Source organism: Polypterus senegalus, chromosome 2, assembly GCF_016835505.1.
Source record: "Polypterus senegalus isolate Bchr_013 chromosome 2, ASM1683550v1, whole genome shotgun sequence".
In the NCBI taxonomy this organism is placed as follows: Eukaryota; Metazoa; Chordata; class Cladistia; order Polypteriformes; family Polypteridae; genus Polypterus; species Polypterus senegalus.
The window spans coordinates 64,617,663-64,644,247 of record NC_053155.1 but is presented as its reverse complement, the minus strand read 5'-3'; the positions used below and the strand labels follow the sequence as shown (position 1 = coordinate 64,644,247).

The 26,585-nt window shown below is 40.2% G+C and overlaps 1 protein-coding gene across 1 annotated transcript in view; it reads left to right on the top strand.

The window, feature by feature from the left end:
- The window catches only part of LOC120522984 (pinopsin-like), a 182,729-nt gene that overhangs the window by 127,555 nt on the left and 28,589 nt on the right, over window positions 1–26,585 (top strand). Inside the window, exon 3 of the mRNA XM_039743858.1 lies at window positions 20,776–21,009. Coding sequence (XP_039599792.1) covers window positions 20,776–21,009 — 234 coding nt within the window. The remainder of the gene's footprint in view (window positions 1–20,775; window positions 21,010–26,585) is intronic.

The window sequence follows — 26,585 nt, the reverse complement described above, 5'->3', positions numbered from 1 at the left end:
ACGACAACTCTCTTTGTAGATGCTGCAGAGTCCTCCTACAGCAGCCTCCTTATCATAGTCTGGCCACTTACAGCTCTCCCACAGGGTGACTAAATTGAATGAGCTAAGGAAAATAAAAATTGCTTAACTCTTGATGGTGCCATCGCTGCACAGCAACAGGCTCATGCAATGTTGAATCAAAGCCGTAGAGTAGTAGGGTAGTCCAAGATGAAATTTCATATAATCGGGTTGTGACTCAACAAGTATGCAACCCTGCAATATTTTATCTTCTTTTGTTCTCAGAGATTAAAGTATAGTTGTTCTCAAGAATTTCTCTACATACTGTATACTGCAACTTGACTAGGTAGTGAAGTTTTTTTTTTTCTTTGGTTAACACACAAAGCATTCTCCTCACTTTACATCATTGCTGCTAAATTGTCTGAACCATATAATACCTGACAGAGGGACAAATATCTGAAACATAATCAAGACCCAAGTGAAGTACTGATTATAGTGACTAAAATATGCCTCAAACCTTTTCAACAGAGATATTAATGGTCACACGACCTTCTTCTCCTCTGAGGTCTGAAATTTAGGTGTTTAGATATAAATTTGTCATTTTAGCAACAAGTCAAGAATGTGACTATGTTTGCTTTCTTAGAACAAAGAGATATTTTTAGAGCCAGACCATTTTTCACTGGCTAGACAGTTGAAATTCTGTTACATTTGTCTGTAGTGCTGTGCTTTTTGAAGCATCAAACAAAACATAGACGACACTTTGTTAAATATTCACTGCATAGAATCCTGAACCCAGTAATACTGTGAAGGTCATCCTTGCTTCACTCTTTACTTTTTATTGTTTTCCAGCTGAATATATTTCTTACAAAATTGTTCTTTGTACATACTTGTACAATCTTTTTGGCATTTTGCAGTCTGCAGTTCTCTAATAAGGAATTCCTTATTTCCACTTGCTCTAAATGTGAGGCCTTGGTGGACTGAGCTGATAATACTGCGACTCCCCAGCTGTGCAATTCCCACCCTATGCATTCATCATTCCCTTACTATTAGTCAGTCAGTCAGTCATTGTCCAACCCGCTATATCCTAACACAGGGTCACGGGGGTCTGCTGGAGCCAATCCCAGCCAGCACAGGGCGCAAGGCAGGAACAAACCCCAGGCAGGGCGCCAGGCCACTGCAGGGCACACACACATACCCACATATCAAGCACACACTAGGGACAATTTAGGATCGCCACTGCACCTAACCTGCATGTCTTTGGACTGTGGGAGGAAACTGGAGCACCCGGAGGGAACCCACACCGACATGGGGAGAACATGCAAACTCCACACAGGGAGGACCCAGGAAGCAAACCCAGGTCTCCCTACTGTGAGGCAGCAGCGCTACCACTGCACCACCATGCCACCCTCCCTTACTATTACTTTTTTTAAATTAACATAAAGAATGTACTAGTTCAGCCAGACTTTTACTGTGATGTCTTTATTTTCTGTATTGAGTTTTCTGTTTTTGTCTTTTAATATGCTATGCACACTACTCTTAGGTATTACAAAGGGACTAGTATATAAAATCTAATATTTTTATTGCTGAATATGATGCCTTGTCCAGGGCTGTTTTCTGCCTTTCGCCTGGCGTTTCCATTATAGTCCCCAGTTGGGAGACAAAGTCAGAGAGGCGAGATTGCATTGGTTTGGACATGTGCAGAGGAGAGATGCTGGGTATATTGGGAGAAGTATGCTAAGGATAGAGCTGCCAGGGAAGAGGAAAAGAGGAAGGCCTAAGAGAAGGTTTATGGATGTGGTGAGAGAGGACATGCAGGTGATGGGTGTAACAGAACAAGATGCAGAGGACAGGAAGGTATGGAAGAAGATGATCCGCTATGGCGACCCCTAATGGGAGTAGCCAAAAGAAGAAGAAGAAGATATATGCATGTATCGGTATATGTTAATGTGTTATGACGCCTTTCCAATTTGTTCTATTGTAATAAAATCCCAGTAAACATTAGAATTTTGTTTTAGACTGACCTACATTTTCCTTCTTTTTGCTAAATGTTTCTAATCTTAACTTTACCTTTTTAGCAGCAGTGTTATTTTTTTTAGTCACTCCGAGGTATCCTATATTTACCCATCCTGAAAGGATTTAATCATATTACACGCAAGTACAAATAAGCATGAGCAGAAAACAAAGGGCTCAAAAGTAAAAGGATAAGGCAGCAAAAGCTCCATCAAAGTTTAAAACGGCTTCAAGTTTACAGTACGGCCTCCCAGTGACTAACTTGGAATAGATGGGTGAAGGTATGGACCCTACCAGGACCTGACGCTGTAGCATCGGCTCCAGCCGAGAGCGTCAGTGGGAGGGAAACTGGTAGTGAGGAGGGCAAGGAGTATTTATATTATTTACCCTATACAACTCCAGTCACCTCACACCCAGATAAATGAGACTTGAGCTGGGAGAACATTTTCCCTGAGTTGAGCTGCGACGGTGATAGCAGGCTGCTTGCACTAATTGACACATTTGCAAAACAAAAGACGCTTAATGGAGAAGGGCAAGGCAATTTAAGGTGGCCCGGGATTACGAGTTTTTTCGTAGGCTTCGGGGATTCTAGTGTTAATATCTATGCACCTAATAAGGATGATAGAAATTTCTTCCAGAATGTATTTACATTCATCCCTAATGTAAACAATCACAAAATTATAATGGCCACAGACTTTAATTGTGTTTTAAATCCACACCTGCACAGATCCTCAGCTAAAGCGAAAATAATATCTAATACTGCAAAGATAATTACACATTTTGTAATAGATCATAATTTATCAGACCCATGGAGGTTTTTAAATCCTAACCTAAGAGTATACTCCTTCATCTGACCCAAAATCATTGGTACACACAGAGAATAATTTTTTGCCTACTATTAGATCTTGTAAGTACAACACTATTATTATCTCTGACCATGCCCCTCTGAGCATGGAGCTTAAATTATTGCATCCTACACAATCATCTCATTGCTGGCGTCTGCACCCACTGTCATTAGCTGATGAGAACTGTACAGAATTTATATACAAGCAAACTGATTATTTTCATGAGACAGATGCATCCTCAGTGGTCTTAGCAGGTTTACTCTGGGAAACTGTGAACGTTTTTTTTAAGAGGACAGATTATTTCATATCTTTCTTACAAATATAAATTGGAAACCAAGAAGACATCTGAGTTACTCAGCAAAATTACTAGAATAAATATACAGGGTGGCCCACGAAAAAGTAGCCCACCTACCTGCCAGAGTGGTGCGCCGATTGACTACCCTCATCACGAAAGCTGTTTAGAAGTAGTGCAAACGTGCAAGTACGAGCTGAGCGACATGTATTCCATTCCACAAAGAATCATTTTCAGCACTTTCTGTAAAGAGTGAGTAAAGATTTTTGCATTTCAAGTTTCTTTCTTTATGGAAGGGCGCCTTTTTTCGCCAGGGAGGCGGGCTACTTTTTCGTGGGCCACTCTGTAGAATACACCAGGGGCCTCATGCATAACTTTGTGCATAGAATTCACACTAAAATATGGCGTACGGAAAAAAGCAGAAATGTGCGTACGCACAAAACGATCCAGATGCATAAATATGTGTGTACGCCAACTTCAACGTTCTTCCTCTAAATAAATACTGTACCGGTCAGCATGAAAGTAACACATGTGCACGCGCCTGCCGCCACTCCCCAACTCCTCCCAGAATTACACGTCTTTGAATATGCAAATCAATATAAATAGCCCTTAAGCTCAGCGTTCTGTAAAAAGACAATGGAAAAAGCATGGGGGAAAATGGAAGAATTTCAGCAAATACCAAATGGAGGCAAGGAAAAACATACTATTTGTTGGTTTAAACAGTGGTATAAACAACAACAGTAAGTTGATCAAGTGACATGGAGTGTAGGAGAAACTCAAAAGTTCAAGTTCACAAAGTCGCACAGTGCACGAAATTAAAAATAAGTTGTCAGATAAAGTTGCCGTGAAAAGGCGAGTCGTAACCCACAGTCTGAGAGTCATATGGAAGCTTATTCGGGTTCAGAGAAAAGAAAAAAAATAGGCTCACAGTGGGGAAAAAAAGCATAGAACTTTAATCTTGAAATTTCCACTTTAATCACGTAGTTTATTTTGTCATTAAAGTAGAACATCATAAACGTAATCTTAAAATCTTTAATTTACTGGTTTCTCAAATACCATCGTAACTAAAGTAGCACGTTAAATGCTTTGTTTTGTATGTGTTCTTCTATCTGTTTTATGTGTGTAAATCACTACGTGCTTCTTAAACGGGCTTTCTCTTCCTCCAAGAGGACACGGAATCCATTACATTCGTGATATTAGAGCTATCTAAATAATTTAAATACTGAGATATCATTTTCATGAAGATAGGAATTAGAGCATGTTATTAAACATTGGAACACAGTGGCAGATTGATAGTGACGAATTGGTGCCCTGTTCAGAGATTGTTCCTGCCTCCCGCAAGATACTTGCTGCGCCATGTGTGACCTTCAATAAAATACTTTATTGCAGCAGTACTCTCTTTTTCAAACGTACTAACCCCTAATTCCTGACTTTCCTTTTCTTTCTCCAAGTACCCAATCGCCACACAATAATAAATGTCAAGCTATCTGTAAGCTTAGAACGCCGATTCTTCAAAACTTTTTAAAGAACATTTAAATATTTTCTTAGTACATGTTTAATTATTCTATCCCTCTATCCATAGAGTGTCGTGCCAGTCCCAGCAAGTCTACAGCGCAAGGAAGGAACAATCCCTGAATGGGGTGCCAGCTCATTGCTAGCGCTGCAACACAGTGTCCTCACATGTTTAATTATTAACATTATAGATTATTTAAATTATGTTAACATTTTATCTGTATAATGTAATAAACATATTTTACTGCATTTCATCTTAAAAATGATATTGTCATCATATTTAAATACGTGCTTTATAAAGTGGCTCGGCAATATTATAACTGTATCGCAACTTTACAGTGAGGTAATTGTGCTTATAAATACAAACAGTTCTACAAGAACATTCCGTGGACCATTATATTGTTACAGGTTAATTGCAATCAGATGCCTTAAACTAATAAACAATATGCGGTTAATTTCAGTGTATTTGATAAAGCCGCGTCAGGGATGTGGATCTAAAAAAGAAAGGAAAATCACACTGGAACAAAAGCACTGCTTTGAAGCTGCATGCTGCGAGTTTGCAAAACCGAGCAGAGAAGTTGTGTACACCAAGCATTTAGCTGCCGTGAAAATGTGTGTGGCTTTACACCAAGTTTAGGTTTTATACATAGTGATGTGAGCGTGGAAATGGGCTTACGCAACATTTTTGTGCGTACGCACTGTTTTTACATGAGGCCCCTGATCTAAAGTGCAGGTGCAATCAACCTACTCAAAAGCCTGTCCACTTACTAATCTCAGAAAATCTTAAATTTAATTTTCTTACCAGATTCATGAATTGTGTGATTAAATCCAACTTACAATGTAACTCAGTGTGGTCTTTCAGTATTGTTCAGCATTTGCCTGTAAATTATTTAGTCTAAAATTAAATTAACTGTTTACCATGATACAACTCATAATGTTTATTTGGCTTGCAGAAATTACTTATTTGTACTCTTTTAACGGTTAATTTGCCTAAAGCAGCAGGAGAAGGATGCTGCTGGTTTTGGTATGTTTTTGTATTTTTTTCATTGCAGTTTTTTGACAGTAACATATGATAATAAGTGCTTTATTTTATTTTCTGTTCTGAATTTTTTCTCTCTTTTTAAATTTTATTGAAGGAAAATAATATTCTGTTCAATCAATTCAAATTTATACAACAATGAAAACAACATTCCATACAATCAAGTTGAACTTAACAAAACAGAAATCAGCCAACAGCATGGGCAAATATATTTAGAGAAATAAAAAAACAAAGCAGGGAAAATGTCCTTTTCACCTGATATAAATGCTTATTGTAAAACTGTATTAGTTAAATCTTGCCATATTTTTAAAATGTTTTGAACAGATCCTCTATGTGAGAATTTGATTTTTTCCAATTTCAAATTGTACGGGACATCAGTTACCTACTGACATAAAAGAGGTGGGTTGGGATTCTTCTAGTTAAGCAAGATAAATCTACAGTACATGCTAATAGTGAAGTAAAGACAATTATGATCAAGTTGTCCTTCTACACTTTAAGCTCATCTGGGAGTACACCAAACATGACTGTTAATGGGTTAGGAGCGATTGTGATACCAAGGCTGATAGGCATTCAAAATTTTTATCCAGACTGATATTAATTTGGTATACACCCAAAATATGTGACCCAGTGAGGCTGGAGCTTGATTACAATGTTCGCAGGTTGGAACTTGCCCATTATACATTTTGGACAATTTTAAATGAGATAAATGTGATCGAGGAAATATTGTAAGTTGAATGATTGGATGCTTTATGCATAGGGAGGTAGAGTGTATTCTATGCATGGCTGCCTTCCACTCCTTTTCTGAGATATTAAGTGAAAGGGCCTTTCCCCAACGTGCCCTAGGATCTTTAAAAGGGAGAGATTTTAAGATGTTTTTATATATTGTTAAGATGATCTCTGAATCTTCCAGACTGATCAGTATCTCTTCTGGAATAGAAATGGGTGGGACGTGAGGAAAAGTGTGTGGATTCTTTTTATCAAAACTTCTGATTTGAAAGTAGTAGAAATATTGTGATGCTGGGGGTTAAAAGTGAAGCATAATTGTTTCATACACATTATTTATATACAAATCTCCAAGTGTTTTAATTCTGGACATTTTCCAAAGATTAAATGCTGTGTAGGCTTTAGAGGATTGAAAAAGGTACAACAGATAAAAGCATCTCCTCCTTGAAATGCTACTTGCATTAGTTCCAAATTTAGAGTGATTGTTTGACAATTGGATTATTGGTATATTGATGATAATTAGTATTTACTGGGAAACAAAGCAGAGCATATAAAGAAGTACAGCAAGATTTTATTTGTATTGCAGACTAGGCTGGTGTACTGTATATTCATCAGTTTGTATCAATTTCCAAGACTTTATAAATTGTATATTTGCTACCTATGGATAAAATTGAAAGTTAGGTAGTGCCATGCCATCTTTTGCTTTAGATCTTCATAGAGTCACTTTTTGAATGTGTGGATGTTTCAAATTCCAAATAATTACTTTACTACTGGTAAAAATATTCGTGGGTTTGATATATACACTACCTTATCATCTACATACAGTGATACTTTCTGTTCAAGACATGTTCTGATAATCCCCATTGTCTGCAGTGCATTATGAAATGCAATGGTAATTGAAAAAAGAAATGGTGATAGAGGGTATCCTTGTCGCGTACCACGTTCAAGTTTGAAATAGTTTGAGATAATGTTGTTAATACAGATAGAGACTTCTGGACGGGTATAAAGCAGTTTTATTCATGTACATATATCTGAGTCAAATCCATATTTGTGCAATGTAGTGAATAGGTACTTCTGTTCAACTCTGTCAAAGGCTTTTTCTGCATCTAAAGATAACAAGATATATGGTGTGTTAGATTTTATGGGTGAGTATGTTACATTAAACAGACAGCAAAAGATTGAAGTTAAGTGTCTGCCTTTAATAACACCAGTTTGGTCTTGTGATATTACAGAAGAAAGTTCTTTCTCAATCCTTTTACCTAGAATGTTGGAGAGTATCTTAACATTATTATTCTGGTTTAAAATGGTCTGTATGATACATATTGTAATAAGTTCTTGTTTTTCTTTGCAAAGACAGTAATTAATGCTTGGTGAAAGGTTTGAGGTAGAATTTTGTTGACTCTAGCTTCTATAAATTTTGAAATAACAGTGCAGCTAACTTTGCGCAAATTGTTTTATAAAATTCCAGTCGATACCCATCGGAGCCTGCTGCTTTCCCACACTTGACTGAATTTATAGCATCTGGTAATTCTGAGAGTGACAGAGGTTTGCCCAGTTCCTCTACACTAAGAGTATTTAGATGTGGTATTTGTGTTGTGTCATAAAATTCCTTAGATTGCGTTTTATTTTCTTTAAACTAAGTAGAATATAAGGACTTAAAGTACTTCCTAAATGTGTGGGTTATATTTTATGATCAATGATTTTATCTCCATCTGGTAATTTATCTTATTGCATTGCAGACTTACCGCATGTGGATTTGTTGAGCTAAGATCTCATTAGCCTTCTCTCCATGTTCATAGTAAAGCTGTTGTGATTTTAAAATGTTTCTTTAATTATCAAGAGGTTAAATTCTGATGTTGAACCTGTCTTTTCCTATAAAGTGCTTCATTTGTACACCTGGCATATTCTTGATCTATTCTGGTAATTCTGCTGATTAACTGTGATGTCTTCTCGGTCCCCAATTTGACACAAAAACACCCAGAGTAATCCTGCAAAGACCTCTGAGGATGCATTTGTCTATAAAAATGAATCAATTTGTATGGAGGTGAATTTTGTAAAGATATCATCTGCTAAACATGGTTAAGACACCAGCTAGGAAATAAGTATACAGGGGCATAGTGATTCAAGCTTTCAAGATCAGAGGGGCAACATCAAAGATAACAATAGGGTCGTACTTACAAGGTTTGATATTGGGCAATAAATTATTATTGATAAACAAGTACAGTAATCAGTTGAGTAACCATGATGTACTAGTGAGAAAAAAGAATAATATCTTGAGTTTGAATTTCACAATCTACATTGGTCCAGTAAATTATGATTCATAACAAACTGTGTCTGCATTTCCCTTCAGGATCAGATACTATGCTTGATGCTTTAAATGACATTGTTTTATGTATTAGGACTCCCACACCTCCAGTTTTCTTTGTATAGCTGGAGTGAAAAATATGGCCAATCAAAGCACCTGTCATTTTAAAGGAACTGGTTAAAGAAGATGAATATGAGGTTACAATCTTTCACATTTTATAATTCCACTTCTCCTTAGGGATATACATTTACCATTGAATTAACTACAAATTGTGAGTCACATGAAAGGGTTGTCAGAAAGGAAGATTAAATAAAGTAAGAAGCATTATAAACTTGGCTTAAAATCAGGAAAGATATATTGAGAGTAGAAGCCAATTATTTTTGTTGTGTGCTGGGTTATGCTTTTTAATTGTTAAACCAAAGCAGAATCACTGAAAAGAGACTTTAACAGGTCCACCTACTGTTCACATGGTAGTGACTGTTCAAAGGATGAAAGTGTCATTTTGTGCAGATAAAGTTATCTAAATAAGTTAGGATGGCATTTATATATATATATATATATATATATATATATAAATTTATATTTATATACTTTATATATTTATATTTATAATTTATATTTATATTTATATACCCCTCCTTGAACCATCACCTTATCGGGGTGGAGAGGTTTGCATGTCCCAATGATCCTAGGAGCTATGTTGTCCGGGGCTCTATGCTCCTGGTGGGGTCTCCCAAGGCAAACTGATCCTAGGTGAGGGATGAGACAAAGAGCGGCTCAACAGACCTCCAATGATGAGCTAAAACTTAGGACGACGTTTTCCCTTGCCCGGACGTGGGTCACCGGGGCCCCCCTCTGGAGCCAGGTCTGGAGGTGGGGCTCGATGGCGAGCGCCTGGTGACCGAGCCTGCACCCATGGGGCTCGCCCGGGCACAGCCCGAAGAGGTAACGTAGGTCCTCCTTCCCATGGGCTCACCATCTATGGGAGGGGCCAATGAGGTTGGGTGCAGTATGAGTTTGGGTGGTGGCCGAAGGTGGAGACCTTGGCGGTCTGATCCTCGGCTACAGAAACTGGCTCTTGGGACGTGAAATGTCACCTCTCTGAAGGGGAAGAAGCCTGAGCTAGTGTGCAAGGTCGAGAGGTTCCGGCTAGATATAGTCGGACTCACCTCGACGCACAGCTTGGACTCTGGAACCAATCTCCTTGAGAGGGGCTGGACTCTCTACCACTTTGGAGTTGCCCCCGGTGAGAGGTGCCGATCAGGTGTGGGCATACTTATTGCCCCCGACTTGAAGCTTATGCATTGGGGTTTACCCCAGTGGACGAGAGGGTGGCCTCCCACCGTCTTCGGGTGGGGGGATGGGTCCTGACTGTTGTTTGTGCGTATGTGCCGAACAGCAATTTGGAGTATCCACCCTTTTTGGAGTCTCTGGAGGGGGTGTTAGAGGGCATACCTTCTGGGGACTCCCTCGTTCTTCAATGCTCACGTGGGCAATGACAGTGAGACCTGGAAGGGCGTGATTGGGAGGAATGGCCCCCCTCATCTGAACTCAAGCGATGTTTTGTTATTGGACTTCTGTGCTTGTCTCGGATTGTCCATAACAAACACCATGTTCAAGCATAGGGGTGCTCATATGTGCACTTGGCACCAGGACACCCTAGGCCTCAGTTCGATGATCGACTTTGTGGTCGTGTCATCGGACTTGCAGCCACATGTCTTGGACACTCAGGTGAAAAGAGGGGCGGAGCTGTCAACTGATCACCATCTGGTGGTGAGTTGGCTTCGATGATGGGGGAAGATTCTGGTCAGGCCTGGTAGGCCCAAATGTGTTGTGAGGGTCTGCTGGGAACAGCTGGCAGAGTCCCCTGTCAGAAGTAGCTTCAATTTCCACCTTCGGCAGAACTTCGACCACATCCCGAGGGAGGTGGGGGACATTGAGTCCGAATGGGCCATGTTCCGTCCCTCTATTGTTGAGGCGGCTGACCGGAGCTGTGGCCGTTAGGTGGTCGGTGCCTGTTGTGGCGGCAATCCCGAACCCGTTGGTGGACACCGGCAGTGAGGGATGCCGTCAAGCTGAAAAAGGAGTCCTATAGGACCTTTTTGTCCTGTGGGTCTCTACAGGTAGCTGATAGGTACCTGCAGGCCAAGCAGAATGCGGCTTCGGTGGTTGCTGAGGCAAAAACTCGGGCATGGAAGGAGTTTGGGGAGGCCATGGAGAACGACTTTCTCCTCTTCGAGGAGTCTCAGGAGGGGGGAGCAGTGCAGTGTCAACACCGTATATGGTGGGGATGGTGCGCTGCTGACCTCGACTCGGGACGTTGTGGGTCGGTGGGGGGAGTACTTCGAAGACCTCCTCAATTCCACTAACATGCCTTCCAATGAGGAAGCAGAGCCTGGGGACTCTGAGGCGGGCTGTCCCATCTCTGGGACTGAGGTCACCGAGGTGGTCAAAAAACTCCTGGGTGGCAGGGCCCCGGGGGTGGATGAGATACGCCCGGAGTTCCTCAAGGCTCTGGATGTTGTAGGACTGTCTTGGTTGGCACATCTCTGCAACATCGCATGGGCATTGGGGACAGTGCCTCTGGATTGGAAGACCGAGGTGGTGGTCCCCCTCTTTAAAAAGAAGGGCCAGAGGGTATGTTCCAACTACAGAGGGATCACACTCCTCAGCCTCCCTGGAAAAGTCTATTCGGGGGTTCTGGAGAGGAGGGTCCATCGGATAGTCGAACCGATTCAGGAGGAACAGTGTGGTTTTCATCCTGGTCGCGGAACAGTGGACCAGCTCTACACCCTTATGAGTCCTGGAGGGTGCATGGGAGTTTGCCCAGCCATTCTACATGTGTTTTATGGACTTGGAAAAGGCATTCGACTGTGTGCCCCTGGGAATCCTGTGGGAGGTGCTCCGGGAGTATGGGGTACCGGACCCCCGATAAGAAGCTGTTCAGTCCCTGTACAACCGGTGTCAGAGCTTGGTCTGCATTGTCGGCAGTAAGTCAAGCCCATTTCCAGTGAGAGTTGGACTCCGCCAGGGTTGCCCTTTGTAACCGATTCTGTTCATAACTTTTATGGACAGAATTTCTAGGCGCAGTCAGGATGTTGAAGGGGTCTGGTTTGGTGGACTCAGGATTGGGTCACTGCTTTTTGCAGATGATGTTGTCCTGTTTGCTTCATCAGGCCGTGATCTTCAGCTCTCTCTGGATCAGTTCGCAGCTGAGTGTGAAGCGGCTGGGATGAGAATCAGCACCTCCAAATCCTAGACCATGGTCCTCAGCCGGAAAAGGGTGGAGTGCCCTCTCAGGGTTGGGGGAGAGTTTCCTCCGCAGGGTGTCTGGGCTTTTCCTTAAAGATAGGGTGAGAAGCTCAGTCATCCGGGAGGGGCTCAGAGTAGCGCCGCTACTCCTCCGCATCGAGAGGAGTCAGATAAGGTGGCTTGGGCATCTGATCAGGATGCCACCTGGACGCCTCCCTGGTGAGATGTTCCGGGCACGTCCAACCGGGAGGAGGCCCCGGGGAAGACCTAGGACACGCTGGAGGGACTTTGTCTCCCAGCTGGCCTGGGAGCGCCTTGGGATTCTCCCAGAAGAGCTGGAAGAAGTGGCCAGGAAAAGGGAAGTCTGGGCATCTCTGCTCAAGCTGCTGCCACCGCGACCCGACCCAGGATAAGCGGAAGAGAATGGATGGATGGATGGATATATATATATATATATATATATATATATATATATATATATATATATATATATATATATATATATATGTTTTAAGCCACTAGGGGGCGTACTGCCACCCTAACCCCTAGACACAGACAGTCAGGACACAGGTTCACTCAACACCCATGTATATTTACAGTTTGTGCACACATTACCAACACTGCAATATACAGTCCATTCCCTTCCTTGCTGCCAGTCCATCCACAACCACTCCTCTTCAGGCTTTGTCTCCTTCCTCCTGACTCTGGCCCCCAATGGAGTGTGGTGGGTCCTATCATTCAGGTCCCAGGAGTGTTCCAGGTGGCTCATCACTATTACCTGGAATCACTCCCAGGTGCACTGAAGGTCTTCAACAGGGCTCTGCAGTTTCCCCAGCCGCCCCCACAGAACCCAACAGGGCTTCACCAAACTCCAGTTCCCGACATGCCCTGAAGAAATCCGTGGTGCCACAGCCACCCAAGAGGGATGCCCTCTAGTGTCCCAGGGAAGGTATTGCCTCATCAGTGCCCTTTCCCCTGGTTCTTCCACCTTGCTGGTGTCCTGCCCAGGCAGTGACCATGGCTGTCCATCACAATATATAAAGAAAAATGTGACAAAAGATTTAACAAAACAAGAGAATCCTTCTGATGGTTGCTATGAATGCAGCACCATGTTTTTTTAACCCTCATGTTTATACATTGTTGCGTACGGCCAGGACCCTTGTCTGGCTCAGATGTGTTTATTGTGGTATGACTGGGGGAGAGAGTGGGCTCAGGGCATTACCTCCCAGGAAAGCTAGAGGGCAGCCCCCCGGGTACCTATGGCACCATAGATTCCCGCAGGGTAAGCTGGGAGTTGGAGTTCGCTGTAGCCCTGTTGGGTTCTGTAGCAGCCGCCATGGGGAGCTGCAGAGCCCAACTTTGGGTTTTCCCCACAACTAGGAGTGATTCCAGACCTCCCTAACGAGCCACCTGGTATATTCTCAGTTGCCAGCAGTCACTACTCCAGGAGCCAGAGTCAGGAAGGAGAAGACAAAGCTTGCTGGAGGAGGAATGGAGGTGAAGAGGAACAAGAGAGAGAGAAAGAGAAAGAAAACAAAGTATTATGTTTCTTTGTGCTTTTGTACTATGCTGCCGAGGGGAATGATTGAAAAGTGTTTCCCCTGGTAAAAAAATGACTGTTGTATGAAAAACTTGTGTCTGTTGTCTGCATGTGTTGGGTTTGGGCAGCAGGTGTGCCCCCTGCAGGCCACAATATCTTTATTTTTTTGACTATTCCTTGGTTGTATTATTTTTCTATTTATTTCTGGTCTATTTTTGTTAGAATTCTGAACTTTTGCATGAGTATTTTTGGCTCTCCTCACACCATTGCCAATTAAGTTAACCACTTCATGGGAGCTCTTTACCCATCTACGTTTTTTTTCTTTCCAATAGGATGATGTTTCATGCCATTAGCCTATGGAAAATCCTGGAATTTCAGGAACTTCAGTACCTTTGGAATTTAATGGAACAAAATATTTGAGGTTGAAATCTTTAAGCAGCAAATTTGCAGGGGGAGTGGATCACTTTGGAGTTGATACTAAACAAATACTTTGTGCCGTGTTTCCTATCTTGTTGAGTCTGTGATCCTGTGGTCTATTCTGAATTCAAACTGGAGACTAAATCAATATTACGTGAGTGTACCTAAAACAGTGTGCAGTTGGAAGACTCGATATTTCTTTAAATATTTTTGTACCTGATTAATTTTGTACTATTCATTTAACTTTCATATATTAAACTCCATATGCTCATATAACTAAAAAACCTGTTAGACTCAGTGGTAAGGTTTTGATACAGGTTGAATTCAATAATGAGGTTCTATTGCAATGGTCATTTATTCACATTATATTTAACATTATTCACATTATAATTGTTCATATTTGCTATTTATTATATCACTTTTAGTATACAGAATTTGAGTAATGATTCCACTGCACTTTAGGTAAAGTCAAATGGAGATACCTTTACTGTGTGAACACTAATTTTTAATTCAGATTTTTTTAATTTATAGCATGTGGGAAAGCATTCTTCAAATGTGTGCTGTCAAACTTTAAAATGCTTTTAAAATCATTAGTGTTAAAATTTCTTCCATCACAATAACTAAAATAAATTATATGGCTAGACATTTGTGGAGACCCTACCATCAGACCTGTATGAGCTTGAACTGGTGATTTGTACATGCTTTACCACACTCATTGGTCCTGCTCAGTGAGTTTGCATTGCCTATCACTTTGTGGCTGAACTGTTGTTGCTCCTGGATGCTTTTATTTCACAATTATGACACACACAGCTGACCAGGGCAGTGCAGAAATATCACATACTAACTTGCAGCAAAGGTGGCATACTATGAATGTGCTACGTTTAAAGTCATTGAGGTCTTCATTACAGGCCATTTTACTGTTAATATTTGGTAATGGAGATTGAATGGTCATGTACTTAATGGTGGTCACGTTAATCAAAATGGGTGGAAAAATATAAACAAAACAATCAACAATAATTATTCTAAAACAGACAAAATAAGCAAGATATCCACCAAACCTTAACATTCTAAATACCTAAAATCGCAGAATCAGTAAAGATGCATGGGTGCCCAATATGTCGCTCGCAATTGACCGGTAGATCGGAAAGGTAGTGCAGGTAGATCGCGTTGCATTCAAAAAACATTTTTTTTAAATGTTAGTCTATCATATATCTTCCCTATGGCATTTGCCTCTTGATTGACATACAGGGCGGCCAGTCTGAGATCTCTTTTCTTCTAACACACTGGTCTTCCCGTACGCATGATCAAATGCGCAAGGTACTGCAAAACTCCTTCTATCTAAGTGATCTAGTTAGCCTTCCAATTTATATCGACTAAACAAGGGATTTAAAAAAAAAATTGTTTGGGGAGGGTATGGGCTGGATGTGGAATTGGAAGAGGATTTTTTTCTCTCACAATGTCACAATCAAAGTGCGTTTGTCTGATCTGTCAATCTAACTGTTCATAAAAACTACAAAACTGACTTCCTTCCGAAAAGCGATCTGAGAAAGAGAAAGGAGAGGGAACTAAAATCACAGTTAATCGGACAGCCGTCATTTTTTACTCGGCTGAATTCAAAAGCAAAGGCAGACACACCGAAACATAATTCTGGGTGAGTCACTCGATCATTAAGCATAAGAAGTCCTTCCAAGATGGAGAGATGATAAAAGATGCCTTCGTTGAGACAGATGGCTAGGGAGAAATTCCTGCTGAGATTTCAAGACCCCTGCCTGGAGAAAAAGGAGTTTCTCCTTGTCATTAAACATGCAGAATACAAGCAACTTAATAACGATCAATTGGCATTTTTTTTTCCGATCTGACCAACATGTTGAATGAGCTTAATTTACAGCTGCAAGGAAACGAGAAAACCATGGTCAATATGATTAGCTCAGTTAATGCTTTCAAATGAAAAATGCAACATCTGTCCTCAAAACTGCAGCGCCTTGATTTGGGGAACATTCAAAACCTCGCGTCAGAGCTGGAGACACAATGGAAGGCGTGTGTGCAACTTGACAGCATACGCTACACAGAGCAGTCTGTCAGACTTTATCTAATGGAAAAAAAGTAACAAGTTGAGTGTTGCCCAATGTAGTGGAGTAAGAATAGAATAGAATTATATATATATATATACTGTATATATATAGCATTTTTAATGTCGGTAGATCATTTTGACCTGGTCATTTTAAAAGTAGCTCGCAAGACGAAAAAGTGTGGGCACCCCTGATGTATGCGATAGAGTAGGTTATGATTATGGATAAATTAATAAATAATTTATAGTGTTTTTTGTATTGTAATACCTATGTAGTATGTATGCAGGCATAGCTCTGTGAATCAGAAGTAGCCGGAGAGTAAGTAAATAACTTAATTAACCAGCTTCATGTCAGTTATTACTAAATTGGTTAAGTGAATTTCCCTGTATAGAAAGACACAAATGGATACTAATTTTATGGACTGAAACAGAAGGTTTGCTCAGAGAACAAAGACTCTTGTGCTGTGTGCTAACCTTACTAGTGCACATGTAGGAGACCTTCCTGTAAGGCTCGATGGACTCCTGACCAGAGTGGAGGCAGATCCAATTGCCATTGTTCATGTTGGAATAAATGACACAAGTAAGGACATACTGACAGCTCTGAAGTCCAAATTTAAACAGTTAAGTGGCAAACTAAGTTGCAAAGCTGACTTTTGCTCTTCACTGGAGCTCTGTCTGCGACATGCACACGTACAGCTAAGAATGACAAGATCAGCAGGTTTAATATTTGGCTCAAATATTGGTACAGGACAGAGGGAACAGGTTCATGAGCTTTTGTGACTTCTTCTGGAAGAGATGGGTCCTGTCCAATGTGACTGATTCTGTTTGAAATGGATCGGCACAAATGTATTGGAGAGGTGTATGAGTAGATCAGTCGAAGATTTTTTAAACTTGGGAATGGAGATTGGTGAGCTTTATTGGCTTGAATGAACTGTTCTCATTACAAATGTTGCAATCTTCTAAAAAAGAGGAAACAAATACTACTAATAATGCATACATGCCTATGTCATACCTGCATAGTCCAATTTAGGGTTTCCAGGTCCCAGAACCTAATAATAATAATAATCCTGTTAGTGCTGCGTTCATCTAACATGTACTGACCAATGCCGCTGTAATTATCATTTTTCACATAAGGAACCAAGAGCTTTTTGCAAAGCTTTAAACTCTTTTGTTCAGTTTTCAGGAAGTAGATGCTGGTATGTAATAGATTTCTTGTCAATCAGTTTTCTTCCCGACTGTCATGTGGGTTAAGCAGTTCTTGTCGGCCTCTCTGTTGTATTGCGGTGGTAGCTCCCCTTTTTTGTTTAGTTTCATGGCCAGTAGGGTAGCACCACCTGCTAATGCATTTTGTTTACCTCTTGTTGCAGCAGTAATTAGAAGATTCGCCAGCACATGTATATTATTAATTATCTTTAGGCGCCAGCTAAGACCTGATCTCCTGATCTAATCCAGAAAGAAGAGTGAAGATTTTCATTTATGCTTACTGTATCTTTTATGATAGTGATATGAAATTATTCATTATAAAAATTCTATTTCTCTTTCTTCTTTATCTGATGTGTTACTAACTTAACATCACAGCGGGAAAAGTCCAATTTAATGTGGTAGGTCTGTAACTAATGTTGTCATATGCATACCCACTGTGAGAGACTTAAATTAATTTTCTGTCTATCCTTGTCTGAAGCGTTCAATTAATGAAATGTATGCCAGAGATGTAGAACCATTTTCAATTCTGTGCTACAGTTCATATAATTTTATACTATAAAATATTATGAAAAACAAGTATTTTTTGCACCTGTGCTACTGAATATTGCCATTGAAATATTTTGTAGTGGCAGTTTCATTATCTAAATCAAAGAACCGAATAATGGTAATATAAGATAGACAAGAAAATATTATCCAGTTACCTCTCATTTATGAATCACTGATTGAAAAGCATAGTAAGTGAAAAAATGAGGCAGGAAAATTAGGGTGAATTTCCAACCTGAAACAGCATTTTCTTTTTCTTAGTTGAATAAAATATTATATTATTAAATATAATAAATGAAAGAGTGATAAAAATGCAGGTAAAACAGACAATAACTTTGTATAATGTTAACGTTTACCCCCCTGGGTGGAACTGAAGAGTCGCATAGTGTGGGTCACCTCAGTCTGTCAGTGGATCAGGACTGTGACAGCAGTCTGTCGCTGAAGCTGCCCCTCTGTCTGGAGATGATACTGTTTAGTGGACGCAGTGGATTCTCCATGATTGACAGGAGCCTGCTCAGCGCCTGTTGCTCTGCTACGGATGTCAAACTGTCCAGCTCCGTGCCTACAATAGAGCCTGCCTTCCTCACCAGTTTGTCCAGGCGTGAGGCGTCCTTCTTTATACTGCCTCCCCAGCACACCACCGCGTAGAAGAGGGCACTCGCCACAAGAAGAAGTGGCTGGTGATCCAATGAATACCATGAAGCCTTGTTGAAGTAGCTTTATGGCATAATCATGCCCGACTGTGAATGGAAGTCAGTCACTGGTGTTTATCGTTGATTTTACAGGATGAATTCTTAAGTTTATTGGGCTATACTATCTGCTGATATTCAGCCAAATGCCGTAAACCTGATAGGATGACGCTTCGTAGTACAGATGGACAATGACCCGAAGCATACTGTGACAGCAAACCGAGTGATTTTTAAGACAAAGAAGTGGAATATTCTTCAATGGCCAAGTCAATCAACTGACCTCAACCCAATTTGACATGCATTTCACTTACTGAAGTCAAAACCAAAGGCTGAAAGTCCAACAAACAAGCAGCACCTGAAGACAGATGTAGTATAGGCCTTGCAAAGCATCAGTAAGGTGGAAACCCAGCACTTGGAGATGGCTATGGGTTCCAGACTTCAGGCACCAAACATTTTCAACCAAACATTGAAAATGACCATTATATTTATGATTATGTTAGTTTGTCCAAATACTTTTGAGTCCCTGAAAATAGGGGGGCCATGTATAAAAATGTCTGTATTTTCTAAACAGCTGTGACAGATTAGGGTTTTTCTCGTACCCTTGTACCCTCAGACCACACGTCAGACACCAGATAAAAAGTCCAATTATTATTTACTATAATAATAATGTGCACAAAGCATGCTCCTCTCCACAATTCTCAATAAACAATACAATAATCCAATAACCAATCCTCCACTCCCAGACGCTTAGCCACCCTGCCTCCCAACTCAGCTCGTCTGTCTGGGATTTCCCACAGTCCTTTATACTGCTCAACCCGGAAGCGTTTCACCCTCTCTGTCCATGTGACCTGGAACACTTCCGGGTCAGATAAAAATCCTTTTTTCTTCACCCAGGAAGCACATCGTTCTCTTTGTCCATGTGACTATGACGTACTTCCTGGGCATAAGGCAAATAGTCTCTGGGCCTCCCTGCAGCGACTCCTGGCGGCCCCCGTGGTATCCAGCAGGGCTGTGAATAAAGACTCCAATGTCCATAATTCCCTGCTGGTCTTCGGGGCACCTCCATACTGCAGGGAGGGCTCCACCTGGCGCGTGGGGGTATTGGCCGGGATGAACAGCTGGCCATACATCACACAGCTCATACAATATTTTTGTTAAACCTCTTGAATAAAGCTGAAAGTCTACACTTCAATCACATCTTTGCTTTGTTTCAAATCCATTGTGGTGGTGTACAGAGCCAAAATCACGCAAATTGTGTCACTGTCCATCCACTGTGAGTGGACTGGACTGTATGTTATGTTATAATTAATAATCAATGTGCTGCTAGGAAAAGTAAATGCTTCTTTAGACTATGAGGCTTTTATCAATTCTTTTTTCTTTCTTTTTCTTTTCCTCAGTTTAAGTAGAGGTTATGATATTCTCTGAATCAGCACAATATCTTGGATTTGCCTTCCATTTGTGGCTGTTGATGTACCTCATGGCTATGTAGGTTTTGAAAACTGATAAAACAATAAAAACGGCAATTTATCCTCCTACAATTGTTTGTAAATTCTTGAAGATTCCTGAAATATGTACCTTACTCTAAGGCATCGTAACGCTTTTGAGACGTTTTTAATTTTGTTAACTTGTTTAACATGGTTGCTTTGTTATGGTAACACTGAACGTCAGAGAGTCCAAATGGTTTATTTCACAAAGATTCTCAGATTCAAATATTTTACATGTATGCACTAACTAGAATTGCAGATGTGATTCAAATGGGATTCGCAACCATACCAACTTAATGTCTCCATTTGTATTGACTCAAGTAAATGATTTTATTTGTGAGTACTTGTGTCAGATTAGGGTTACAATATTTTTAAAAAGCCAGGTAACTAAGGTGAATAATCATATTCTACTATATTCCTATATATGTGAAATTGTATTGAGCAAGTAATTCATTTTCATGACTCCATACCTTGCATATTTTATAGCCTGGAGCACAAGTCAGTAGTTTTCCATCCATCCATTTTCCAACCCGCTTAATCCGAACACAGGGGTCTGCCGGAGCCAATCTTAGAATCACCAATCCACCTAGCCTGCATGTCTTCGGACTGTGGGAGGAAACCAATGCAGACACAGGGAGAACATGCAAACTCCACGCAGGGAGTACCCAGGAAGCGAACCCGGGTCTCCTAACTGCGAGGCAGCAGTGCCACCACTGCGCCACCGTGCCATTCAAATGGAAATCCTCTTTTATTCATTCACAGTTTTTGTGTTTCTTGAAAGTTTTCTTTGTCATATTTGTATATTTCATTCACTTGTGTGCAGAACATGTCAGAAATTTCTGAATTTTTTTTTTAGGTTGGAAAAATCAGGAGATCAGCAGCCAGAAGAAGGGAATTCCACATTTTATTCATGGTGATTACTACAGTTGCCTGTTACTTGATATGCTGGACGCCGTATGGTGTAGTGGCCTTGCTTGCAACATTTGGCAGACCTGGCATAATCTCACCAGTTGCAAGTGTTGTTCCCTCCATCCTAGCTAAGAGCAGCACTGTCATTAATCCTGTAATTTACATTATGATGAACAAGCAGGTAAGATGTCTTTCATTTTCCCTTAATGAGTCTTCTGAATACAAGCTATATTGTAATTCAAGGTTAAATTCTACAACATCTAAGAAAGAAATGAGTCAGACTGGTGATTTATGATGTGGAATTAAGTGAAAGAACCTTATCTTGTTGAAAGAAAAAAGCATTCTCCTTTTGAAATTGTGCTGTTTCAACACAGATGTCTACAAATGCACAAAGTCATCATCTTTGTTGTGGGATATTTAATGGAACAATTCTGATGAAAATCAAAAGGGTCCTAGAATTTTTCAGTGTTTAGAACTACAGAATTTAAAGTATATTGAATGATTCAATTTTGAGCTACCGGGTCCGAGGGGTCATATTCTGGCTGACAAATGGCACATATGCTCAGAGACATCATTCAGAAAAGTGGTTCATTACTCATTCAGGACTATCAAAAATGTGTTAGTCCATTGAAGACCCAAAGTCGAACTGTTTAGGTAGGCACACAGAGGCTCTAGTCCTCTTTTTTGTAGTATTAATGTGATATTCTTTAAATCATTTAGTGTCACCTATTCCTGCATTTTATTTATTTATTTAATTACTTTATTTTTGTTAATAAACATACAGTTTTTTTTAATATATAGATTCTCTGGGACATATTTTTGATTCTGGTATGTCCCAAGAGCACCCCCTGCAGGTAACAGAGCTGTAAGTAATTAATGTTTCGAATGAAGCTTCTGATCGTAAACTGTTCAAATGACTGGTAGATGTGAAATGATGGCACCAACAATTGTGTGATTTGTGTTATGTTTAGTATCACCACTAGTTTTGAAATTTGCAAAATAATTATGGGACACAAATACTACAGTAGAGGTATAGTGGCATTTTGTTCTTTAAGCAAGCTTTAGGGATTGATCATTTTGTTAGTAGGCAGTGTGAATTATACTTAGATGAAAAGTACATTATTAAACCCCTCAACCTGCGAATTGTAAAATGAAAATTCCTGATAATAGCAGAGAATGCACAACAACACTGCAAAATCATTGACTCAAATGATTTAATTGTAAATATTGTTACTCAAGTCTTTAGATGAGTTTCCATCAGAGACACAACTAATTGACAAATCTAATATATGAAGCTCAATGTGTGTGTGTGTGTGTTTCTCCTTTATTCCACACCCTTGGCCCAATCTCAACAAACATTTGCACACATAACGTACCTTTTTAGGAAGAGACATATACTACTTTGGAACCCTGGGGTACCTTTTTTTTTGCTCTCCTGACTTGTAATGACAGTGCCTTTCCCCAGATTTTGAGTCCTGAAATACAATACATTGATTTAATTTGTCTCTGGGAGGATACATTTTAAGAAATACCTGGGGTTACCTGGGTAAGGTGGTGTTCTTTTTATACAACAGTGAGTTTTATGGACGGTAATTTCTTCCGAATATTGATCATATTTTGTCTCTCCCATTTTTAGATCTCCCTATTTAGATAGTTCTGCCTTAAAATTACTTACTCAGGCAACACTAAGTGCTGCTGCTAGTTATGTTTTAATATGGGAGAATGAGTTACATTAGGACAACAGCACATAAAAAAGAAGGGGATGCAGTGTGACTGCTCAACTGGACGAATCCTAGCTCTCCTATTCTAGTCAGTGGGTAACTGATGTTATATACCATTTGAAACTGGAAAAAATCAAATTCTCACTTAGAGGATCTGTGCAGAGATTTTTAAAAACCTGGCAGGATCTAAACAATAACATTTTAGAATAAGCATTTAAACTGAGAAAGCAGGTTCTCTCCCATCTTTTACTCCATTTTTTTATTCAGTTATTAATTTATCTATGTACTTATTTTTTTACTAGCTTGCAGTTTTACTCTGCTGGCCTGGCTCCCTGGAGATTGATTTGTTTTGAACCTTTTTGTTTTTTCTTTTTTTTTTGTAAAACTTCAATTATTTGTATGGAATGTTATTTGATTTTAATAAAATCAATAAAATTAAAAAAAAATGTGCTGCCAGGAATTTTAGTTCATTTTCAATTTTCATTCAGGTAGTAACAGACCAGACAGGACACTTCCCTACCCCTGCCCTACAGCTTTAAGTTCCTACTTTAATATCATATACTGTACAATTAGAAACAGTAAATCGGTAGAATTAGTTATTTATTTATTTTTAAAAATTTTATTAATTTTACTAGCAACTTGGCGTGCGCTACGCTGCGCGTTGGATGACCACAGTTGAAGGACTCCCTGTTTAAACGTGGCTGCCAGTCGTGAACTAGGTCCTTCATCGCATCACATTTTGATTTTTGCATGGGAAACAAAATTTCAAAACAAAATCCATGATTCACGAAGTGTGGGACGCAGACTAATGAGAATCGTATACATTGTGTAAAAGGTTGTAAGGAAGAGGAGGATGATACCGTTGAGGACTGTGCTTGTTGAGGGGGTATGTAGTGGTAGTTCATTCTGAAGAGCAAAGCAATGTAGGTCATTTAAGTGGTCTTCATTAACTTCGTCAGTGACATGCAGCATTGTGTCATCGCGTCCACCACTTTCATTGCACATAGTAATGTCTGTGGAGTCACAAAATCCCGTGGCATTTGAGTGGAGAGAGTCGAGTACTTCTTGGTAAACAACGTTCTGTGTTAAGTATTTATTAGTATCTTGTAGTAATTTCCCTTGACTTTTGGAAGGTAATATTTTTACTTTCACTTTTGGAAAACCTTTTCCTCTGGAGAAGGCGACATAGAGCTGGCCATGTGTGAAGACAGGCTCCGGTAGGAATATACAGTACCTACAAGATCTAGTGTCACGCCTTTGCCTCTTTGCTTTGTGATCACGCTGTAATGTGCCCTCTCTCGCAGCAGCAGGTTTAGTTGCGTTTCGTTTCGGCATTGTTCCGTAAGGTCTCCTCCGTACAAGTGCACATGGGTAGCTGAAGACGGAAAGGCATAGTGAAACACACAAATTGGTGACCAGGGGAACCATCCGACTCAGACACGGGGCTCGAAATACTCAAGTGCACATGTTATTTATAATTACATTTTTTTTTTTTTGTTGTGAACTTCCCCAAAAGAGTTGATCCCTGTAAATAGTTAATAGTATATGAACAATATAATCTGTTGTAGTATGGGCGTTAATTAGCATCACACCTCATAACCTGCATACACCACGTGTTTGGCTGTAACGCCAGAAGCACGGTGGACGCTGTAAGGGTAGGTTGTGGTTTTCTGTTTCTTTCGTGATTTTTTTATTTCATTTTATTGATTATTTAATAGGCAGAGGGGAGAAGACATTAATGTGATGCTCTGTCTATTTCTTTACTTTTGTTTTGAAAATATTTTCGGGAACAGGAAAAATAAAAGCAAAGGGGAAAGAACGTAAGCAGGAATTCTGAGAGGGGACGGACTGGGGCTTTTCTACGGGGCAGCTATACAGCCAAAAGGAACATGGACCCGGACATGGACACGGACACTGCGCTGGGCTTTTATTATATAGATTTTAATCATTCAATACAAATAAATCGATTTTTACAAAAAAAAATAGCATGAAAACAACCCCTAAGAAAGAGCATGGCCAACGGAGTAAAACTTAAAACCTGTAAACATACCTAAATTGATTAGTTTAATAGGCCAATAGAGATGAATGGAGAAGAAAAAGAAATGCGGAAAGAATTGCTTCCTCTGTACTTTAAGAGCTTATTCTAAAATATTATTGATTAGATCCTGCCAGGTTTTGAATAAATTCTGTACCGATCCTCTAACTGAGAATTTGATTTTTTCCAATTTCAAATATTATAAAACATCGGTTTCCCACTGACTTTAAAGAGGAGAGTTAGGATTTTTCCAGTTTAGCAAAATACGTCTGCGTGCCAATATTGTAGTGAAAGCAATCACAGTTTATTTGTCCTTTTCCACTTTAAGCCCATCTGGAAGAACACCAGACACAGCTGTTAGTGGGTTAGAAGGGATTGTGAGTCCAAGGCTGTCTGAAAGGTAATTAAAAATGTTTGTCCAAAATAATGTTAATTTGGTGCAGGCCCAGAACATGTGACCCAGTGAGGCTGAGACTTGATTGCAGCGTTCGCAGGTTGGATCATGCCCTGGAAACATTTTGGAGAGTTTTAGACGAGACAGATGTGCTCGATATATAATTTTGAGTTGAATAATTGTATGCTTTGAGCATATGGAGCTATGGTAAAATTAGTTATTTTATCAAAAATTAATTGACAATCTACTCTGGATGGACTGAAGATAAAAATCTAAAAGGAAGCTAGGAGAATTCTTTTTTAAGGCAAGTCAAGGTAGAAATACTTTAAAATGCATTTCAAAATTCATTGTTAAGATATCCTTATTTAATGTCTGTGATTTCCTATCTGATATCCCAAAAACATTTTCAGATAATTAGTTATTACAAATTGAAAGGTTGTAGGACAAGAGTTTGATTCCAGGTCCAGTCCCATTTGGACGTTATGTTCATGTGAGATTTCTCCACGTTGAAAGAAGTGCTTGTGTTGTGTGTGCATTACAATATCTTGTAATCAACATCACAGGCTTCCGACACTGTCAGCAATTCACTTAGACAGGCTTTGGGCAGTTCTGTAAGGGAAAAATCTTATGCAAAAACGAATGGGTTAACAGTTGAATAAATAGAGAAATTCTGCTATCCTTCAAGGCACCTAGGATACGATGCTTTATGACTTTAAAATGACACGCTGTATGTGTGGTCAAAATGCTCTACAGTGGAATGAAGGGTCTAATTTATGCATCATCACAGTGTCAAACTGCAGCTAACAAGCAATAAAGAAACTGGAGATCAAGGTGCTGGTGATGGCTGGCTGTGAGCCTGAGAATTGCATTATCATGGTATATTCCATCCTCATTTGTGAATCCCGTAGACTTCAGCCCTGAGAAAGAAGTGGCACTCCGCACCCAAGTTGACCCACTGCCAGTCCAACCTGGGCAGGTCAAAGTCCGCTCCAAGCCACATGCAGTTGGCAGAAGGAGGCAGACAGTGACAGGGATCAGAATGAAGGTATGAGTAGAATCCAATCTGTTTCAATTTATTTAGTTCATTTCAGTGTTGGTTATTTTTATTAAGCAAATTTCCATGTAGGAGACTAGGGTGCTATACAGTAATGACAAATATAATATCCATCCATCCATTTTCTAACCCGCTGAATCCGAATACAGGGTCACGGGGGTCTGCTGGAGCCAATCCCAGCCAACACAGGGCACAAGGCAGGAACCAATCCTGGGCAGGGTGCCAACCCACCGCAGGACTCACACAAACACACCCACACACCAAGCACACACTAGGGCCAATTTAGAATCGCCAATCCACCTAACCTGCATGTCTTTGGATTGTGGGAGGAAACCGAGCGCCCGGAGGAAACCCACTCAGACACGGGGAGAACATGCAAACTCCACGCAGGGAGGACCCGGGAAGCGAATCTGGGTCTCCTAACTGCGAGGCAGCAGCGCTACCACTGCGCCACCGTGCCGCCCTCGACAAATATAATATGAAATATGAAATGAAGCAAACATGAAAGAAAATGTTGAAACAAACAGAAACATCTTGCACCATATACTTTATA